This window comes from Phragmites australis, chromosome 11, assembly GCF_958298935.1.
Source record: "Phragmites australis chromosome 11, lpPhrAust1.1, whole genome shotgun sequence".
NCBI classification, from domain to species: Eukaryota; Viridiplantae; Streptophyta; class Magnoliopsida; order Poales; family Poaceae; genus Phragmites; species Phragmites australis.
Window position 1 is genome coordinate 25776160 of NC_084931.1, and position 19891 is coordinate 25796050.

Consider the following 19891-nt stretch of genomic DNA (forward strand, 5'->3'; position numbering starts at 1 on the left):
TAATTATTTATCACTGTTCTATTCTTCGTTTGAGATAATAAGTTTGACTCTATCCTGAAGCCATTTATATTTATCATCGGTATGGCTCCTCTTGAAACACTGCCGCTGAACGAGTGAATTCAGCTCGAATACGCAAGCCAAGCTCGAACCTAGAACCTGAACGGTTGCAAGAGCCCAGTGCTACTTGAGCGCTACGGACCTTTCGGTCATATGCTCGTTCGTAAATATAACAATTATATGGTAAGAACTGAGGATATAACAATTATCTAGACTCTAGTACTATAGATCATGGAACGCAATCAAATAAGCATGCGCGTTGTGAGTACTTTCAGGCTAGAATAACCGAACAAGTCATCGATGGACCTTTAGCTTTTGTGTCGCAGGCAACTTTTCATACGTAATGTAAAGTATATGGTTTCCATTTTTCTTTTGGATAACCAAATCGGCTACCAAAACTTCGACAGAGTAAATCAAGTAGATAACCACAGGCCTACCTTTGCTCGAAGACTGAATGTTAGGCTTGTTTGGATGTAAAATATTTTTGGAGTTCTCGAAAAATACTACAGTTTTGGAAAATATCTTTGTTTTGGAAAGCTCAGATATGTTTGGATATAAAAAATCTTGTACATTTGAAAACTACAGTATTGATAAAATTATGGTCTTTTGGAGTTCTAGAAACTTCACTTGAACCTTTTTTCTCTAAACTATAGTATTGCGCCACTCTAGTTTATAAAACTACAGTTTCTCAATATCATAGATTTAGAAACTACGACATCCAAACATACTAATTCGCAACCATATGAATTAATGAGAAACAAAAAATAGAATAAAGATATATAGATATATGGTAGAAATTCAGTTCAGAACCGTAGATTGAAAAACACTTGGGATTTTAAATGCTTGGATAGGTCACAAACTATGTTGACTCTATCGCCGCGTTATAAGATAGATACGGATATTTAGATTCCTACGAAATTCCTCTAAAATTACTGGGAACGCTCAAACAACACCCGTTTTTATGGAGTGATGGAATCCCATGGTTCCAAAGTGGCTAAGCTCATGCCAATAGTATCTTGTTTTCAGCTGCTCTTCGAAAGAAATTGCATTTCCCAGCTGAAAATTTCACCGGAGCAAAGCACGGAGTGGGGCCCACACATAGAAAAAAATCTAGAATGTACTGGCATCTTCGTCCCCGCACTTCTGTCCACCCGCTTGTCTGTGATGGCAGGCACGAGCCCGAGCAATCGTTCTAAAAGAAAACGTCAACACCACCACTACCCACACGGCCACACCACTTGACTTTGACCGTTGACTAGCCGACGTCACCCCACAGTTCTTAAGGCCCGCCACACTCTCTCACCTCCCCTGTTCCCACAAACTCATCCCTCGCTCACCATGGACGCGGCCGTCGTCGGGCAGCAGGCGAGGCGGCGGATCCAGCCACCGGCGCCGATCGTGATGGCCGCGGCTCCGCCGACGCCGGCCGCGTTCAGGTGCCCGATCTCGCTGGAGGTGATGCGGTCGCCCGTGAGCCTCCCCACCGGCGCCACGTACGACCGGGCGTCCATACAGCGATGGCTCGACTCCGGCCACCGCACCTGCCCGGCCACGCGGCTGCCGCTGGCGTCGACCGACCTGGTCCCCAACCTGCTCCTGCGCCGCCTCATCCACCTGCACGCCGCCACGCTCCCGCCATCGCCTTCGCCGGAGCAGGTGCTGTCGCAGCTTGCGGCCGCGGACGGGGAGCCCGCGGCGGCGGAGAAGGCCGTGCGCTCTCTGGCGGCCAAGATAGCGCCGGAGAAAGGGAAGCAGGCGTCCGTCGCGTCCGCCGTGGCCGCCGATCTCGATTCTGCTGTGCCGGCTCTCCTCTCATTCGCGAAGGGCGGGGCGGGTGCTGACGCGCGGGTCGACGCGGTGAGGATCTTGGCTACCGTAGCTCCGGAGCTGGTCTCTTACCTCACCGAGGACGGGGCAGAGAAGCGTGGGAGGATGAAGATGGCCGTGGAGGCCTTGGCCGCCGTCCTGTCCGCGGACCGAGTTAGGGAAGAGACTAAGGAAGCCCTCATCGTTACCCTCGTGGCCGGTGATTTGGGCCGCGTCTTGACGACGCTGCTCGGCGCGGGCGCGAACGGCGCCGCGGTCCTCGAGGCGGTCCTGACGTCGCCCGCGGCGGACGCCGACGCCAAGACCGCCATCGCCGACCGGTCGGAGCTATTCACGGATCTCGTGCGGATCCTCAGGGACGCCGCGTCGCCGGCGGCGATCCGGTGCATGGCCGCGGCGGTGCAGGTCCGCGGGCGTCCCGCGCGCGCGTCGATGGTGCGGGCCGGCGCCGTCCCGGCCCTGGCGCTGGCCGTCGCGGCCGCGCCCACGGCCGCCGCGGAGTCCGCGCTGCGGCTGCTAGCGGAGGCCGCCCGCTGCGGCGACGGCAAGGCGGCCATCGCCGCGGACGCCGCCGAGGTCGCGGCCGCCGTGATGGGCCGGATGATCCGGGTGGGGCCGGCGGGGCGGGAGGCCGCCGTTGCGGTGCTGTGGCTGTCCTGCTGCGCAGGGGGCGGGGAGCGGAGGATGCGGGAGGCCGTGGCCGCGGCACCCGAGGCGGTGGGGAAGCTGCTCGTGGTGATGCAGGGGGACTGCTCCCCAACCACGTCGCGGATGGCCGGCGACCTGCTGCGGGCGGTGAGGCTGGAGCAAGAGCGGAAGGGCATGACCGCCGCCTACGACAGCCGCACCATCCATGTCATGCCGTACTGAACCGCCGGCGCCAGAGCCGACCAAACCGCCGGCCGAAACGCGTCGCGCTGCACCTCTAGCTCGCAGTTGTAATTTATCAAGCTATCAAGCTAACCCCTCGCGATCAGCGCGTGAGAGGCATCAATTTGGGGTTGCACAATTGTAGTGTATGTAACGTAGGGGATCGGAATCGGATCATCTCATCTGCTTGCAAATACGCTGTTTGCATTGGAGAAATGAGAAATCGCTGTAGAAACTCGAATAAGAACGGGAATTTCGTCGCACAGACATGCCAAATTCTGGCACCGCTCTGATTGGATACGAACGCGCGGAAGTCAAAACGAAGACAAAATACTATCTCTGCAGCATCATTTGCACATGTGATTCTGATCTGTGCGCGTATTGAAGTAGACGGCTACATTTTGTTCCCTTCTGAATCGGTGATGCTTTCTGGAGCAGCTTACAGCATAGGAGTACAATTCAGTCACCTGTCGACGTCGTCGCCTCATCAGCACGAGACGACGGTCTAAATGAAGGAAATCTAGCGCACACCATGAAGCTTTTCTGAGCAATAGAATAGTAGTCCCTGTCATAAATATATATTTTTGGATAAGACATGTATTTAATACATAGCTGTTACTATTATTTTTATTAAATATATTTATAAAATTCATTGAATTTGTGATACCAAGAGAGCATTTGCCAAGACAAATATACAAATATGATTTTATTGAGACAAATATACAAATATGATTTTATTGTCTCCAAACTAAATATTTTAAAAACTACTAGTAGTTAAAATTTTAAAAGTTTGACCGAAACTTTTATAAAATGACATGAATTTTGCAGCTGCCAGCGGTATAAGGGTTATGACACATTGTTGTGTCACTAGATCAAGCATATGTTGCAACGGATCGGTAGCTATAATGAAGAGCATGGGTGAGATAGGATTCCCTTGCCGCACTCCTCTCCGATGCTGGAAGCTATCTCTGGGCTGACCGTTGAGGATAGCTCTTGAGGTTGTCGTACCGAAGAGGATGAAGATCCATTCTCTCCATCGAGGCCCGAACCCTAGCGCCTGTAAGACCACAAGGAGGTAACCCCAGTTGATGGTGTCAAAGGCCTTGCTAATGTCCAGATTCATGAAGAGTGAGGGAATCTTCGCCCGATGAAGACGTCGCATAATGTTTTGAGCGTATAGGAAGTTGTCTTGTATGCACCATTTCTTTATGAACGCACTCTGACAAGGGGAGACCAGATCGTTTAGGTAAGGGGCTAGCCTGTTATCCAGGAGCTTAGAGAGTATCTTTGCAATGCTATGAATGAGACATATCGGTCGATAGTCTCCTACATTTCTTGCATCCTCCTTCTTAGGGATGAAGACAATGTGTGTTGAATTTATAAGATCAAACCTGAAGGAGTTCATGTTATAGGGTTGGTTGAAGGCTACCGTAAGGTTCTCCTTTATAGTCCCCCAACATGACTTAAAAAAAAGTCTGGTAAACCCATCTGGGCCCGGTGCTTTGTCCCCTGGCATGGCGTTAATAGTGGCTTTGAGCTCGTCTTGGGAGAAGGCGGCATCCAGGGGGATAGGTCTCTGGGATGATATCTAAGGGCAGCCCAATCGAAGGTGGAGGGAAGAGGTTAGGAGGACCCAAGGTGTTGCTCGAAGTGCGCTTTTACCTCCTCTTGTTTTCTGTCTTGGGAGAATATCATTCCGCTATGTGTTTGCAAACATTGGATGTAGTTCTTCCTCTTTCTTGTGTTTGCTCTCATTTGAAAATACTTTGTATTTGCGTCCCCAAAGTGGATGAACTTGAGTCAGGCATGTTGCTTCATTCTCGCCTTTTCACTCAGTGCAAGACCAATGCATCAGGCTTTTAGCTTTTTGCGCAAGTCCAGCTCTTCCATTGTGAGCTGCATGTTTTCTTGTGCAATGTCGAGTTGAAGGTTTATTTCTTTGATAGTGGCTAGCTGAAGACGAGTGTTTTCGATTTTGTTTTTTTGCCATGCCTTGATGACCTTTGCGTTCATGCCATTTGGATGTGCAGACGCTTGATGGGATGGCTTGCAGAAACCGATTTGTTCCATGCCTTCTCAATGGCTTCTTCAAAGCCCTCTATGCCAACCCAAAAGTTCTCGAAGCGGAAATGATAATTGGCGACTTGCTAGAGTTCCCCATGGAGGAGCAACGGGTTGTGGTTAGACATGATGGTTGGGAGGGCGTGCAAGAAGCAAGAAGGGAAAATAAGGTCCCAATCCACTGCGTAGAACATCCGATCGATCCTTGTTTGTGTTGGCACTTTTTGCTCATTGGTCCATGTGAAGAGACGCCCATTGAGGTGAATTTCCTTGAGACGAAGATCATCTAGCATGGATTTGAAACATCCCATTAGTCTCCTATTTAGATTAATGTTGTTTTTGTCTGCTGCTTGGTATATGAGGTTGAAGTCTCCTATTATGAGCCAACGATCTTGATGGGGTACTAAGATGAGCTTGAGTTCCTGTAGGAAGTTTATCTTCTCTTGGTCCCCCTAAGGACCATAAACTCCAGTAATGGCCCAGGATGTTCTGTTAGCTCTCATGGTGATCGAAGTCGTGATAGCATTGGGAGAGAGGTGGATGTTGGATAGAGTGAAGTATTCATCAGAGCATGCGAGAAGGATGCCTTCGCGGGCCTGCTGCGCCAGCAGGAAGGAAAAGTTGTCCACAAACTTTGGCCCCAATGTTTGCAGCATGATTGTTATGTCGACGTTGGCGAGCTTGGTTTCTTGCATATAGATAATGGTATTGTGGGTGTCTCGGACTTGCTCACAAACAATGTCACGTCTGGTGCTTTCTTTTAAACCACACACACTCCAGTTGAGGATCACACGATTGTGTTGCAACATTTAGTCAACGTGGTAGCTCATGAAGAAGCCACGGGTGGGGCTCCAGAAGTAGCATAAACAGAAGCATTTAGGACTGCACTTATGGAGGAGCTGCTCGAAATTCTTTGGCCCCTGGCAAAAGACCAAGCAGCATATGGCATGTTTGGAACAGGTTGGCGGATGACAGCCATGACGATAAACGGGATAGAGACGAGATACATTCGCAGCGACATCGGCTGACTGGTGGGCGATAGAGGGTCAGTGACTACAAAGACAAAAACAGAGGACGCGTCCTCGGTGATGACACACCGAGGGTTGAGCCAAATGAGTTGATGAAGACTATGGGCGTGCGAAAACGCCGATGGTGACCATGGGCAATGTTGCAGCCTGAAGGGGGTGGTAGAGCGGTAATCCACGTTCACTTAGGAGTAACCATAGATAAGAGGCATTTTTATCAGCCAGATCTACAGAAGGGGTGCTAAGAAGAGGGGCAGCTGATAGGAACACAGTGAAGATGATGGCGTGTTAATAGGAGCGCTAACACTGTTGCCAGGGAAGGTAACATAGCGATAGCTTGGTTCTCGATGGTCAAGCAGCTTGTACTCGTGGAAAAAGGGGCTGGCGAGATGATCCAATGTTACGACAAAAGGTGACAAGGCCCTCGGATGATCATGCACGAGGGCGATGCCAATGAGTACGCTTGGTCATATCATGTTGTCGTTGGAGGAGAGTAGGAGCCAAATGAGTTGATGATGAGTGAGGTGAAGTCTAGAGGCAACGAGCGACTAACATTTTGTGGGGGCAACGTAAACCGATATGTGATCAATAAAATTGATCTTACGATTATACAAAAAAACGGTATGAAGGTGACCAAAGAAAAAAAACTTTGATTGAAACAATTTTATGATCGGAGCACACATCCATATACTACATGGGAGGATAAATATACTGCTATGGATAATCGAATTGAGCATCGTGGAAGTCTATATACAACACATGATGGCACGATCAGATAATAAGGTAATCGAAGATAAGAGAGAATCTTATAGAAGTGACTACAATCAATCAATCATAAGAAATCCTATCATAACAGTTGTGTGATACCCCAGGTTTTATACTTTTGTAGGGTGTACTAGTGGCCATTCATACGATGTTGTGAACGCGCTGAACATGCTGCATTGCCGGCATTAGAATATTCTTAGTCCGCATTGGTGTTCATTGCCGTAGCTATAGTCGAGAGCTCACTGTAGCTCATTAGACTTGAACTCAAACCTTCCGACTCTCAACCCACTGCTCATGTCATTCGTACATACACATACATTCATTCATACATGTACAAATACATGTTTGTTTACATATCCCGAATATAGAAATATTATAAGGCTTTGATCATGACATACATTTGCATTTACATGTGTTTTTCATACATACATACATACATACATACATACATACATACATACATACATACATACATACATACATACATACATACATACATACACACACACACACATACATGCATGCATGCGTGCATATACATACATACATGATTGCAAGAAGAGTTTAGAGTGGTGTTTCTAAAAAATGTATGCTTCTCCGAAAAGAGCATTTTTCTATAAGAGGCTAAGCATGGTAAAATCCAAAGCCAAACGATTTCCTAAATTCCCTATGGCCATTTATTTCTAACTATTATTTTCAGCTGACAAATAAATGATCATGGCATTTTAGGAAATCACCAAAAATCCAATAAATGAGACAAAAATCAAGAAATTCGACCTTCGACTTTTCCAAGCCATGATATTTTCCAAGCCACTCGATTATTTGCAGTAGTAAAGAGAACCATCACTTGGTTCTAACATTGTGATGTTCATCCAATAGATAAAACTTGACTAAAACTAGTGTTTTTAGAGTAACATTATTTTGAAATGTGCATCATGTTATCCCTTTGTAACCTTGAGAATTCGGTGATAACACGAAGAACATTCCTTGGATCATATTGATTGTTGATTGCTATATGGAAGTCCAGTATGACGTCCAGTACCATGAGGAGTATCCGGAAGATCAAGCTTGAAAGCTGAGGAATAGATTGGGGTAGGATGGTTAGACTTTTTGACCCACTTGTGTGGCGTGGAACTTGTATCTTCTTGCTTTTGTTGTAAATAAGAACCATCTCCTGGGTTTGGAGAATATCACGTTTGGTGACTTTCGTCTATGGATCTACTATTTACTTATGCTATGATGCTCTGATATGACAATATTCAATAATTTATGTTTATCGAAGTGATGACAGTAGACAAGGACATTCTAACTTGATAGTGAAAATGTTGGATCGCAACAAGCTAGATCCTTCCATAACAATATTAGGATTCTACCATATACTTTGACTTCCCTGTAGTTGTAGCGGAAGAGTCGCAATATATGGTAGGGTTCTACTTTTATGGAGTGATCTCACTGTTATGGTAGATTTTGTTTGGATTGATTTATCATATTCTCTAAGATATGATGTGGTCCTATCTCTAGTATTGCATTGTGATTCAAACCACCGTGTACATAATAAACGTTCAGTAGACTGAATACAAGTAACTATCGCAACATACAACTCTATAAATGCCCAGGGGACTGTACAATTATCTATCGCAATATATTCATCATATTACGGTTCTTCTCAACACCGGGGACGATTTGCCGAAGTCGCTTCGTGTCACAATTGAATATCGGCCGATCAACTCCACCTCTTACCAGCCTGATTTGTTCTGAGCTGGCTGGCTGTTTTTCGTTGAGATTTGGAAGCAATTTGTGCAACATCTCCCTGGGACGCGATCCGTGCTCTGGTTCGGAGTCGTCAGCCTCGTGTCGCGTTTCCTCCCATGCACGACTCGGAATCCTCGTCATGTTTCTTTCCGGATCAGGAGTCCGTGCGTCAATATAAGTCCAAGCCTAAACCGTACGCATCAAATCAAAACATATGTAAATTTTCGTGTTCCTCTCGTGTTAGGGCTACATCGATCCTCCTCCTCCTCCTCCGCCGCCGCCGCCGTTACAGGGAAGCGAGATGGCACAGCCACGGCCGCCCTTCGACTTCGACCTTAACGAGCCGCCGCCACCGGAAGACGACGGGGCGAACGACGCTTCTCCGGCACCGGTGCCGGTGCGTGAGCCCTCTCCGCAAGTTCCGATGCCTCCGCCGTCGCCGGTGTTAGACCTCGAGGCTCCACTGTCGCCTCTGGACGAGGACGACGATGACGCTGACGCGCAACCGCCTGGTCCACCCAGCCTGCCCACCGCGGCGGAACCGTGCAGCCTGGCCAGCTTCGTGGCTCCGGTGCGCTCACCTTCCTCCGCTGAGGGCGTCTCTGGTGACACACTCGGCGCGCTTAGGCTTCCGAGCCGTCACGGCGAGAGAACGTGGCCGAGGGCGTGCCTGCCCGCGCCGGACGGGGACACGGCGCGGCGGTCGTCACCTGAGACCTCGGCGCCGCATGGTCACTCCAGGGGGAGAAGCGAGACGACATCTTCCCACAGGTCGCGGCACAGGCGGCCCTACGTCGCCCGCGACGACGCGATTTCTAGACATCGCGGCGGCTACGATGAGGATGCCGGGTCGTCCCATGGAGGGAGCCGCCGCACCGGACCGCCTTCCCCACATCACCAGGAACAGACAGGTAGAATACATGCACCGGCGATTGAAGGCCAGCCGGGAGCGCCTCCGAGGAAACGATGGCGTCGGCGGTCGCAAAGGCAGCAGCACGGGTTCCAGCAGTACCACGGCCAAGATCAAAGGCGGCAGGGGTATCGTGGCAACGAGGAGCCGCAGCAGGGCTTTCGAGGCCAGGAAAGACCACAGGGCTATCAAGGTTATCATGGGCCTCGTGCCCACGGAACGCCAAGTTTTCCGGTGCAACAAGGCGGCTATTCTTCTTTTAGGCCGTCGTCTGGGCCGCACGGCAGGGAGGACTCGTACCATGCCCCGCGCGGTCCGGTGCAAGAACCCCCCAAAATTGGCAGGTATCGGCATAGGGAGGCGCCTACTTTCAGGCCGTCTTCTGGAGCGCACGGCAGGGAGGATTCTCACGGCGACCGCCATTGTCCGGCCCAAGAAACCCCCAACGGTGGGTATAATAAGCACAGGGAGGCACCTAATTTCAGACCGTCGTCTGGAGCGCACGGCAGGGAGGAGTCGTACGGTGGCCGGTGGAATCCGGCGCAAGAACCCCCCGTTGCCAATGGTTGGTATCAGCAGAGGGAGGCGCCTCGTGATCGTGGCCCCGTTCGGCCGTACCACCCGTACGCATGGGACGCCAATGCGTTCGACAGGGATAACGTCGGGAACCATGCCAGGCATGAGTCCCGGCCCGGTTACCAACACCGCCGCAATAGCAAGCAAAGCACGTCAAGAGGACCCGCTCATGCACGTCAATATTACGGAGATGTACAAAAAGTGAATCCTATCTCATTACCCTCATGGCAACTGCCTTGATCTTGCGTTAAGTTTTGGTTGAATTTTATTTGTTCTAAGGGATCCATCACCTATGGAACATCTGCTAATTTCAAAGTCTTCTATGCTCGTCCCGATGGGTGGTTAATTGGTTATTGATTGCTCCGCCATCACGATTCAGGAAGGCCTGGTGTGTTTTCATCATTCCATCTCTGCCCACGTCTCAGAGATATTTCGGCCGCGCGGGCCAATAGAGCCCCTCACGTGTCCTATTTTTTCCTGTGTACACACGTATCGCCTTGTTGGCTGAAGTCGAACTCGGCGCGACACATACCCGATGTGTTGTGGCCATGTCTAAGGCAGGGAAAGAAGTAGAAACGGACCTACAACACGTCGTCGCATACCGACGCCCATCTCCTTTCATTGGCTGTCATCCACATTCAAGTCGTGAGAGAGAAGAGAAGAGGCAACGACGAGGGAGGAGAGGAGGTGGCAACGGGGGAGGAAAGAAGGAGGCGGTGGCGATGGTGGGGGGACGGGGCGGGAGGGGGAGGACTCGGGAGGAGGCAGCAGGGAAGATGAGTGCATAATGCGTGTATTTGGAGGAGTTAGGGCGTAGCTAAATGGGCCAACAAATAATGGATTGATTATATATATTAAACATAAGTTGACGTCTCTATACACACATTCGGATAACAACTGTCTTGTACCATGGCCTGATGCCCAACCGTGCGAAACGAAATCCTCGTCGTGTAGGGAGTTGACGCCTACATGATGGATCGGAACTACAAGGGCTTTGATGTTTTGACGGAGGAAGCGTCTTAGCCGTCGATCACCGAGGGCTCAGATCATCCCCAACCAATTCCCGTCAGGGCCCAGAATCCCTTCACAGAGGGATTTTTTTTCCTTTCAACGCTCCAATAGTTCCCCTTTACGGTTCTCATTACGAAGAAATTCCTTACGTCATTCTCTTTAGGATGGGATTTTCTCTTATTTTTTTCGCGAATCTTTTCGAAAGGAAACTGTTGAAGATGAGAAAAAATAAAGAGAATAAGAATGATATAAATTAGAAAGAAAAAGAAATGAAAAGAATATGATTGGGATGAGCTCGGGACCAGCTGTAGGCTCTAGCCGTTTAGCGTCGGGCATGTACAGCGAATCCCCACGCGGTGCACAAGGACGCGCGGCTGCGTGTGAAGCAAGGCCATGTGGGCGCGTCACCATCCGGCACAAGAACTCCCCCCGCTACCGCGCGAGAGCGCCACCAACCCGTGGCCCCGGCCGGCCGGCAAGGCGCTCGCCTGCGCACACGCACGGCGCCCGCCGATTCGCTCGCGACTCCACCGTTCGCCCAATCTGCTCCCAGGGTCCTGCTCGTACCTGCTAGCCTGGCCACTCTCTCCGCTGTGGCGAGGAGGCGAGCGTGACGAAGCTCTGCCGCGGACATACTTGCCGACGTCCCCGTCACGCGGAAGAGATCGTCAACGCCGTGTTAATGATCGTGTTGATTATTTGTTGCGATCGAAGTAAGGGAGCGTCGATCGACGGACGATCGGTTCGCTAGGGTGCCGTCAGCCGGGCTTGAATGCTTGATTGCTTCTTAAGGAAGGGGCGCTCATAGGACGGGATAGGTCACATTCGCTGTCCGTGACGTGACACCGTAAATTCATTTCGAGTGACGGCCGTGCATCGAGTCGCATTGGCATTCATGACGTGAGAAGGAGAGGAAACAGACAGACCGGTCTTCTTTGTGTCGCTTGCTCGTGAGTTGTGACGAATTAATTCTCTTCCTTGTAAAAATATCGAACCATGCAGCTTATAATAAACTCTCTCTCTCTCTGAACTTTCAGAGCCAGCGTGATTCCGTCATAAACGACAAGCAATTGGGTAAGAGGTACGTGGAATATATTGACCATACTGGGAAGCTTTCTTTGCCTAGCGACAGTCCATCCGATCCATGTGTGATCTACGTGCTCTCTGCTAAGAATAGCAATTTGTATTGGCTAGAGGCAGCTGTACTAATATATATATATATAACAATGTGTAAGATTTTTTGGTTTAGAGATATTACACATAGCAATATTATATATATAATATTCCGGTAGTTTCCTGTAAGTCTCCTTTCTGATCTTGTCCTTCCTCTTGTCACCAAAAATTATCTTTTCCATAGTATAATTATCAAAGAAACTAGCCCGGGGAATAAGTTTGTGTTCAATAAAGCTATTGCAAAGCAGGTTGTCCAAATAAAATATCTAAATTTAAAGGAAAAACAAAATTAGTTAATCAAGCTATGGGATGATCAACAACAAAATCTTACATGGGTATGCCGCAATACTCACTTGCAATAGAAGTGCATAGCCAAGAATGGATTTGTGTTTTTCACTGCACCATATTAACACAGCTTGTCTCAAATCATCGATTACCGCCCTGCACCGGTTAATATCCTAGAATACCGACAAGTGATTGGTCATGAAGGCATCTTGATCCCTTATATTGTTATCTGAGCCTAGGAACAACAACATGTTGAATGCAACTTAAAAAAAATACTAACCACAAGGTCATCATCAATACCAAACTTTCTGATAAGGTCTATCACATGCTTGTGTATCACATCACTATTTGGTTAACACAAGGACAACTTTTTTAAACTCAGTCAAAGCGCGTTCATTATCCTCCTCGGTTAAGCTAGGTAGATCTTTATCTTCGTATGGTATACTGGGGATATTGTTGACGACCATTTGATTAATTTGTAGGCCATTCTCATGTCCAGCATCGATAGATATTGAATCTAGATTCAACTTGTCCATAAAAAAAAAACTAGAAGAGTACTATTCTCCAACCTATCAGCAGAAATCTGTAAGAGTCCCCCCAAAACCCATCTCAATAATCTTGCAACGCTGAGACATTATGAGGTACTCTGTAAATTGGTTGAAGATAGCAGGCACACATCAAGTGGAAGGGAGGCGTGCAAATTTAATAGCGTGACGAGGAGACTATGACAACCCAAAATTCTTAATTAGGTAATTAAGCATTCATGAGCATCATTAGCATCATAATTAAAATTTTGAGCAAGTAATTAATACAATTGAAAATTAAACAAGAATTGTTGAAATTATTTTTAAGTGATGTTTTGTAAAGAAACTCACAAAATCACCATGCAAGATAGGGTTAGAAATAATATAGAAATTAGTCCATGATAAGTGAAGAACATTAGTGATTTTCCCAGAATTTTGGAAATTATTTTGAAGCCCTAAAAATTATAGCAATTTAGAAAATATTGCAACTTTGACGAATTTTAATTTGAAATTAGCTCAAGCTATATTGGTCAAACAAGTTCAAATGGGTTGCACAAGAATTATAGTTTTGCACAAAAATTGTCATACAATTTTTAGGGCCTTGAAAGATCTCTGATTGGATCAGAAAGGAGAAAAGGATATTTCACCATGTTGGTTACTGTTCATACATGGTCCCACCCGTCATCCCCTCTTCCTCTCAGCCGCTCTGCTCTTTGGCCACCGGTTTTGTTGACCATGGAGGTTGGCCTCCGATGCCACGTCGTCGGCCACCGCACCATTTCCAAGGGCTTCGACCATCGTCATGGGCTCCTCCTTCCCCACACGTCTCTCTCGCTATATCTCTCCCTCGCGCACGCATCTGTCTTCCCCTTCCCTCTCCTAGTAGACCAGAGCAAAGCTCAGCACTGTGCACGCTGCTGCAAAATCCACTGGAGCCGCGTCGCCTTCGAGCCCACCCGGACGCCAAGAAGCTCGGAGGAGCCTCATTGATCTCTCCTCGTGCGATTCCCTGGTCGAAATCGCCCTCTCTTCCACCGGACCGAGCCCATCGCACCACTTCCTTCCTCAACTCCGATCGAGTTCTGCCCCTCACCGATGCGACGCTGGTACTAAGCTCCTTTGCCCTAGCTACTTAAGCGGTGAGCTTCACCTCGCTCACCTCTACCTCTCGCGCGTGCTCTTTTTGTTTTGGCCCGTCGCCGGCATGCCCATCCTCGTGAGCCATCCGCCACCGCCGCATTGGTGCATGCCACCGACCGTGCTCCGGCCATGCCTGTCAATCGAGGAATGCCCAGATGGATTGCCATCACATGCAGGTGCTTCAGGTGCGTTCATTCATGTCAATTTTGCCACCGTTTAGCCACCGACACATTGGATCGAACCGCCGCCATGGAGCTACCGCCTTGCGTCGTCGCTGACCACCCTCCGACCATCACCGTCGACCACGTGCACCACTGGTGTGTTCCCCGTGTCGCACTGGTGCCGCTCGCTAGTCGAGTCGCATCGTCGTTCGCCGCTAGCGAGCTCGCTAGTGCCAGCCGGCACTGTGCGACTCTAACTGGCTCAATTTTGACCCGAGTCAAATGAGCTTTGGCCCGCTATCAGCTGTAGGGTTATTTGAACCCCGGTGTAAAAAGATTTTTGGCCATTTTAATATTCGGTTAAATTGGAAAATGCAAATAGATTTATTTTCACATTATCAATTCGACTGAAACTCTAAAAAATACATAGGAAAATAAATATAGCTCTAAAATTGTGAAACCAATTTTGTTAGCTTTGGTGTTATTATACTCTACACAACAAAAATACTAGGAGCCATGAAATATGTATTTAAATTCCATGGGTTAATAAAATGTATTTAAACTTCATTAATTCATAATTAATTATTAGTTATTCCAAAATTGATGAAATCAATTTTGTTAATCTTAGTATATTATGCCATGTTCATTAGAAATACTCACACTCATATTAAACATTCTTAACTTTCTAATTTGTTTTGAGCTTGGTTTATGCTTAATTAAATCCATAAATTATTAAATGTTTAATATAAACTAGGTTAAGGAAATCCTTGATGCTTTAAGCTCATGTCATGATACATTGCATCTCCACTTTGGTCAGCGTTGTGGAGTCTCCTTCATTGCATGTTATCATACTCATTGTGATGCACTGTCATCTTTATTTAGAAACTAACGCTTCGAAGTGTCACGTGGTTAAAACCACAAACGATCAACCAGAGTTCTGTAAGTGTTGCGCAGGAAGCATCAAGGAAGCACCATGCAAGATCTATCATATATCTCCTATGTTTTGGTGAATAGTTGGTCAATATGTTAGATTTTGCTATATGTCGTAGATGCAAGTGATAAGGAGTCGATATCGGAAATTAAGTGATCCTATTTGTTGTATCGTACCTACCTTGAGAAAGTTGTTAATCCTGATCCTTGTAACCTGAGTATTTTCATGACATGGTCCAACTTAAAAGTGATACGGTAATTGCTTAGTCTTGCATAGATCATCGGTAAAAGTCGAGCGATGGATGTCACCGTCATTCACGAGCTGCAGAAATTTCAACTGCAGTTACAAATGAATGATAAGTTGGGATGATGAGTTGGGAAAAATAAGACGAGATGTGAGCGGGTGCTAGGAGCAGTTCGGGTGAGGAGACCCAGGTGTCATAGACCGCTTGCATCATTTAAGCACCGTTCATGGTGTCATTTGGCTTAAGCACTTTTCATACTTCTACATGTCGATCTAATGGTAAGATAAACCGATTACCGTATGATGTGCTGATGCTTGACTTGCGACCCTATGACCCTATGACACAAAGAAAAAGTACGAAGAGATGCAAGGTGGCGATGAGCTAGAGGTGTCCAAGACACTCTCGCAGTAACCCCAATGTCATAAGGGCATGTGCAAGTGGGTAGTTCCAGGTATGAGAAAAGTTATCTCGTAAGCTAAGAGGATGAACCTGAGTCATGTGGGTAAAGATGTACCCCTGTATGGTGTAAAAACAATTCGAATTATCACGCTCTAAGTTATGAGCATGCTTATGTCCATTGAGCAACATCGTAGAGTTTTGTTCAGTTGGGAAATGGAAAATATGTGAGCTTCTGGGAGAAACATGTGCTGGTACTAAATTAACTTGAGCAAGTTTACTTTGTTGAAGATTATGTTTATTATCAGTTTATGCTAGCAGTTCATATCATTACATTGGTTAAAGTATTTTTCGCTGAATCAACTTAACTTTTTGTCTATTCCTTTCTATTCAACTTAAAGCATTATCCTTGGGATTGGGATATGATATACTCATATTGTGTAAGTCTTGCGAGTATCTTCGTACCTAGGGTGTTACCCTTAAGTTGATGTAGGTAATGACAAATTCGTTTACGGATACTTTTATCTCACTGATGTTGGAGATGGCCAGGAGTAGAGATTGAATGTCTGAGCTAGTCTCGATGATGCCTTATGGGCAATGGTGCCACTAGTCTTTTGTTTTATTAATATCTTGTCGTTGCGTTTGAAAACTCTGATCTAAATAGAAACTAGAACTTAGAACAAAGTCTGTAATAAAAGTTAAAATTTTATACTCGATTGATATCTTGTGATAAAACTAAGTTGTAAATGGTATATACTGTGATCTTAGGCTTTATTGAGTATATATTGGGACTGCCAGAAATGCTTTCGTTTTAATCGACTTACTTGTTGATTAAGCCCGGTATAATTTAGTCGGGTTTGACATAGGATGAGAATATGAAAAAAAAAAAACAAGATGCATGATTAATTGATTCGACAGTGCATGATAATGTGAAATATCTATTATATTTGTGTGAATATCTCGTAAACATGATGCATGCCTTATTGATTGGACAATGCATCAATATGAGCATGATTGAGTAGGGAGTTAAAGAGTTCAGAAAACCACAAAATCAATAAAAATGTAATGGCAACAGCTCTTATAGCCTCATACCTTAGCAGATGCAACAAAATCAGCGACAAGTTTTTTATGTAGCATCTCACTAGTTAAGGATGGCAGTTGACCCCGTCGGGTCGGGTCCCCGTGGGTTTCAGACCCAGCGGGGCCGGATTCGGATGAAAAAACAACCCCGCGGGGGCCGTCATGTCGGGGCCCCAACCTAAACTGAGTTCGAGTCCGGATCTGGTTTTCCATCCGTGAGGCACCCAAAACCCGAAAATCTCAGCCTGCCTTATCTACTCACTTGGCCCTCCTGCCTTATCCACTCACATGGCACCTTATTCTCCACTCCTAACTCGTCTGGTTGAAGCACCGCCGCGTCGCCATCCATGCTATCACGCTCGCATCACCGCCTCCATCTCATCCTCATCCTCATGGCACTAGCTGGACCACCTGACGGTGCTCCTAAGCGGGTACTCAGAGCGTCGACTTCCACTCCTCCACACCATCACGGGTGCGTACACTACGCACCCACTGGTCCTCGCTGTGGTCATGCTCTGGTGCAACCCCTCCACCCTCGACCGCTTCCTCCTTCGCGACGGGTTCTCGCACCACATCATGTGCCGCCTCCGCGTCCCTCAACTCCTGCTTCCTCCCTGACCCCTCCATCCGCACCGTCACCATCACCGTCGTGGACAACAACGTCCTCCCTGACACTACCACGCTCTCCTTCACGTATGCTGCCTGGCAGGCAGCCTACTCAGGCTCCCTCGTCGGCTTCTTCTCAAGGTCGCACCACCTCGACCTCACCCACGGGCGGTGGGCGTACACGACGACGTAGCTGGGAGCCGTGAGCGACACGTTTGGGCGCGAGAGGGCGCAATCGTGGGCTGCATGGGACAGCGTCAGCACAGGCACAGACATGCGCTGGACGGCATTGGCATGGGCACGGATGGGCGCAGGACGACATCGGCCTGGGCGCAAGCAGCGATGGGAGCGACGACAGCAAGGTCTTCCATCCTGGTCTCCTCCCCGGCGCCCGTGTCACCCTCCCCAGCGAGCCACATCGCACGCCCTAAAGCGCCCCGCCCAGGCCCGCGCATGCCTCCCACGTGGCCAGGTTTCAGGTTGCCCTGTCGGGTTTTGTGTCCCCGTCAGGGCCGAGGGCAGGGGTATTTTTATAGCCAGTATTGATTTTAGGACCGGATCGGGTTTGAAGAATCAGGTTTTGGATTAGGTTTGGGCCGTCAAAACCCAACATAAGTAGACCCGTTGCCATCATTACAACTAGTACTGCAAGGACAAGTGCAAGCTTGATGCTTCTTTGGAGGAACGAAGTCATCATCGTCGCTGTCCATAGTGGTAGAAGAAGTGACAGCGTTGCACATCCTCTTTTATTCAGAACATATACATGCACGGATGTACCACATGAAAAATTGTGTGGCGCTGGTTTATGATCTATATGTGACTATCCATGGCCTTGGACAGACGCCACTACGGAGCGCTATACCTCTTGGGTGGTCTATACAGAGAAAGATTTGACCCTCCCTTTGAATTGCAGAGGAGAACGCATCTGGTAAAAAATAATCAAAACAACATCAGAGCGTCATGGCTCTTGGGTGGTCTATCTCAAGAAAGATCTGACCCTCTCTTTCAATTGCCGAGGAGAAGGCATCTGGTAAAAAATAATCAAAACGAAACTTATTAAGTGTGAAGTCATGCATTTGCTTGTAAACGTGTGAATTCAATGCTTTATCCAGCCAACCCAAATGCGAAGGAAAAACAACTTAAAAACTACAAATATGCCCCGATATTTTGGATATCCTCACGTTTCAACAGTTCTATATATCAAATGTTCCCCAATTCATAATGAATCTGAAAGATAAGAAAGCATCAACCACAAGCGGACAAGAAATCGAAACAATAACTGCACTCGAATAAGTGGTGAGGTTTCAGATTTGCGAACCAGTTCTATGCCACTCGACAGCCGATTCGAGCAACTGCAGGTCTGAATCTGTGAAGAGATGGTGCTGGAAACCACTGAACAGAGGATGCAGCTGCAGTGCCAATTTCAGACGAGGCTGTTGGGGCCTATACGGACAAGTTTTCATCAGCACGAACCAAATCTTTTGCCTAAAAAGCGCAGAGCTTGTCTCCTACACACTTCATATTCTGGCCTACAGTTGAAGTGCTTCGTTAGGCCCAACTGCATTTGGTACGTTTCAAAAAAATGCATTTGGTACCTTCTTGTCAAGAATCACCTTTTGAGTTCCAGCTGCCACTAGATCAAATTCTACTGCTAGTATCCTAATTTTGTGGACAGTGAGTGAGTGATCTAATTTACACCTTGTAAAGTCGACTTGCTGAAGAGGCAGAGTTCAACTGAAACACATGCACCTCCCAAGAAATATTCTGAGAAGTAAAGCCAACAAGTCAAGATTCCGGAACAATCTTCTGAACATATGAACGGATTCGTCTGGGGAAATGACTCGAACCTTGGCCGCTGGGGGATTTTGGGCAGAGGCGTTGTGAAACGGCTGCTCACCGTCTCTGTCTCCGCCACGACCCCAGCCGCGTTGTCCGCATACACTTCCTGGACGACGACGCCACCGACTCCGATGACGACGACCACCACGCCCGCCTCTGCGTCTGAAAAATTGACCTGCTTCGGTCTTCCGCGGTGGCCAGCCGGGGGACAAGGGCACGCGTGCGCCCCAGCACGAGCAAGAGCAAGAAGCGGCTGTGGGAGTACAGGGAGGAGCAGGACCAGGGGAGGCGATGGCGTGAAACAATGCCGGGGGATTTGGGTGCTCGGGAAAGGAAACAAATCGATACGCGAGAAATCCGGTTGGGAGAAATGCCGGGGGATTTGGCTGCAATTTAGGAAGATTTGAGCGGATCCAAATCTTTGGCCTGGCGCCATCGCGAGAAATCCGGAGGGGAGGGGGTCGGATGGAGCCAGTCGATTTGGGCAGAAGTAAAGATGGTCAACTAAGTTTTGCCTACTGAGTCGATCTAAGATATAATATCGTAGGTATAATTTAGGTATGAGATAGATGGGTTGAACGGTATGGCACGGCTAGCCGTGCTGTGCACGGATCGATATCTCGGTATGGTGGGTCGGCACGGTACTATCCGATTTAGA

At 47.9% G+C, this 19891-nt stretch overlaps 4 protein-coding genes across 8 annotated transcripts; 3 read left to right on the forward strand and 1 right to left on the reverse strand.

Annotated features, from left to right (window-relative positions):
• Nucleotides 1-1315: 1315 nt before the first annotated feature.
• On the forward strand, nucleotides 1316-3118 carry LOC133884809 (U-box domain-containing protein 29-like). Its single transcript, XM_062324370.1, has one exon. The coding sequence runs from the start codon at nucleotides 1396-1398 to the stop codon at nucleotides 2752-2754; it is 1359 nt and encodes a 452-aa protein (XP_062180354.1). The 5' UTR covers nucleotides 1316-1395; the 3' UTR covers nucleotides 2755-3118.
• A 5540-nt stretch (nucleotides 3119-8658) lies between these two features.
• Nucleotides 8659-10083, forward strand: LOC133884095 (uncharacterized). The gene has a single exon (XM_062323474.1). The coding sequence runs from the start codon at nucleotides 8659-8661 to the stop codon at nucleotides 10081-10083; it is 1425 nt and encodes a 474-aa protein (XP_062179458.1).
• A 4048-nt stretch (nucleotides 10084-14131) lies between these two features.
• On the forward strand, nucleotides 14132-17587 carry LOC133884096 (glycosyltransferase family protein 64 C3-like). The gene is made up of 2 exons (XM_062323475.1): nucleotides 14132-14161; nucleotides 17228-17587. The coding sequence occupies exons 1-2, from the start codon at nucleotides 14132-14134 to the stop codon at nucleotides 17585-17587; spliced, it is 390 nt and encodes a 129-aa protein (XP_062179459.1).
• A 579-nt stretch (nucleotides 17588-18166) lies between these two features.
• On the reverse strand, nucleotides 18167-19751 carry LOC133883926 (uncharacterized). 5 transcript variants are annotated; one of them, XR_009903028.1, is made up of 4 exons: nucleotides 19242-19751; nucleotides 19093-19158; nucleotides 18713-18923; nucleotides 18167-18421 (listed from the first exon to the last, which is right to left on the reverse strand). XR_009903028.1 is itself a non-coding variant. In XM_062323333.1 (2 exons), exons 1-2 carry the CDS (start codon nucleotides 19667-19669, stop codon nucleotides 18880-18882), a joined length of 621 nt encoding a protein of 206 aa, XP_062179317.1. In that variant the 5' UTR covers nucleotides 19670-19751; the 3' UTR covers nucleotides 18167-18879. The 5 variants fall into 5 exon arrangements, 1 of the variants encoding a protein (XP_062179317.1); XR_009903027.1 differs by having other exon boundaries at nucleotides 19008-19158; XR_009903026.1 differs by having other exon boundaries at nucleotides 18990-19158.
• Between the last annotated feature and the right edge of the window lie 140 nt (nucleotides 19752-19891).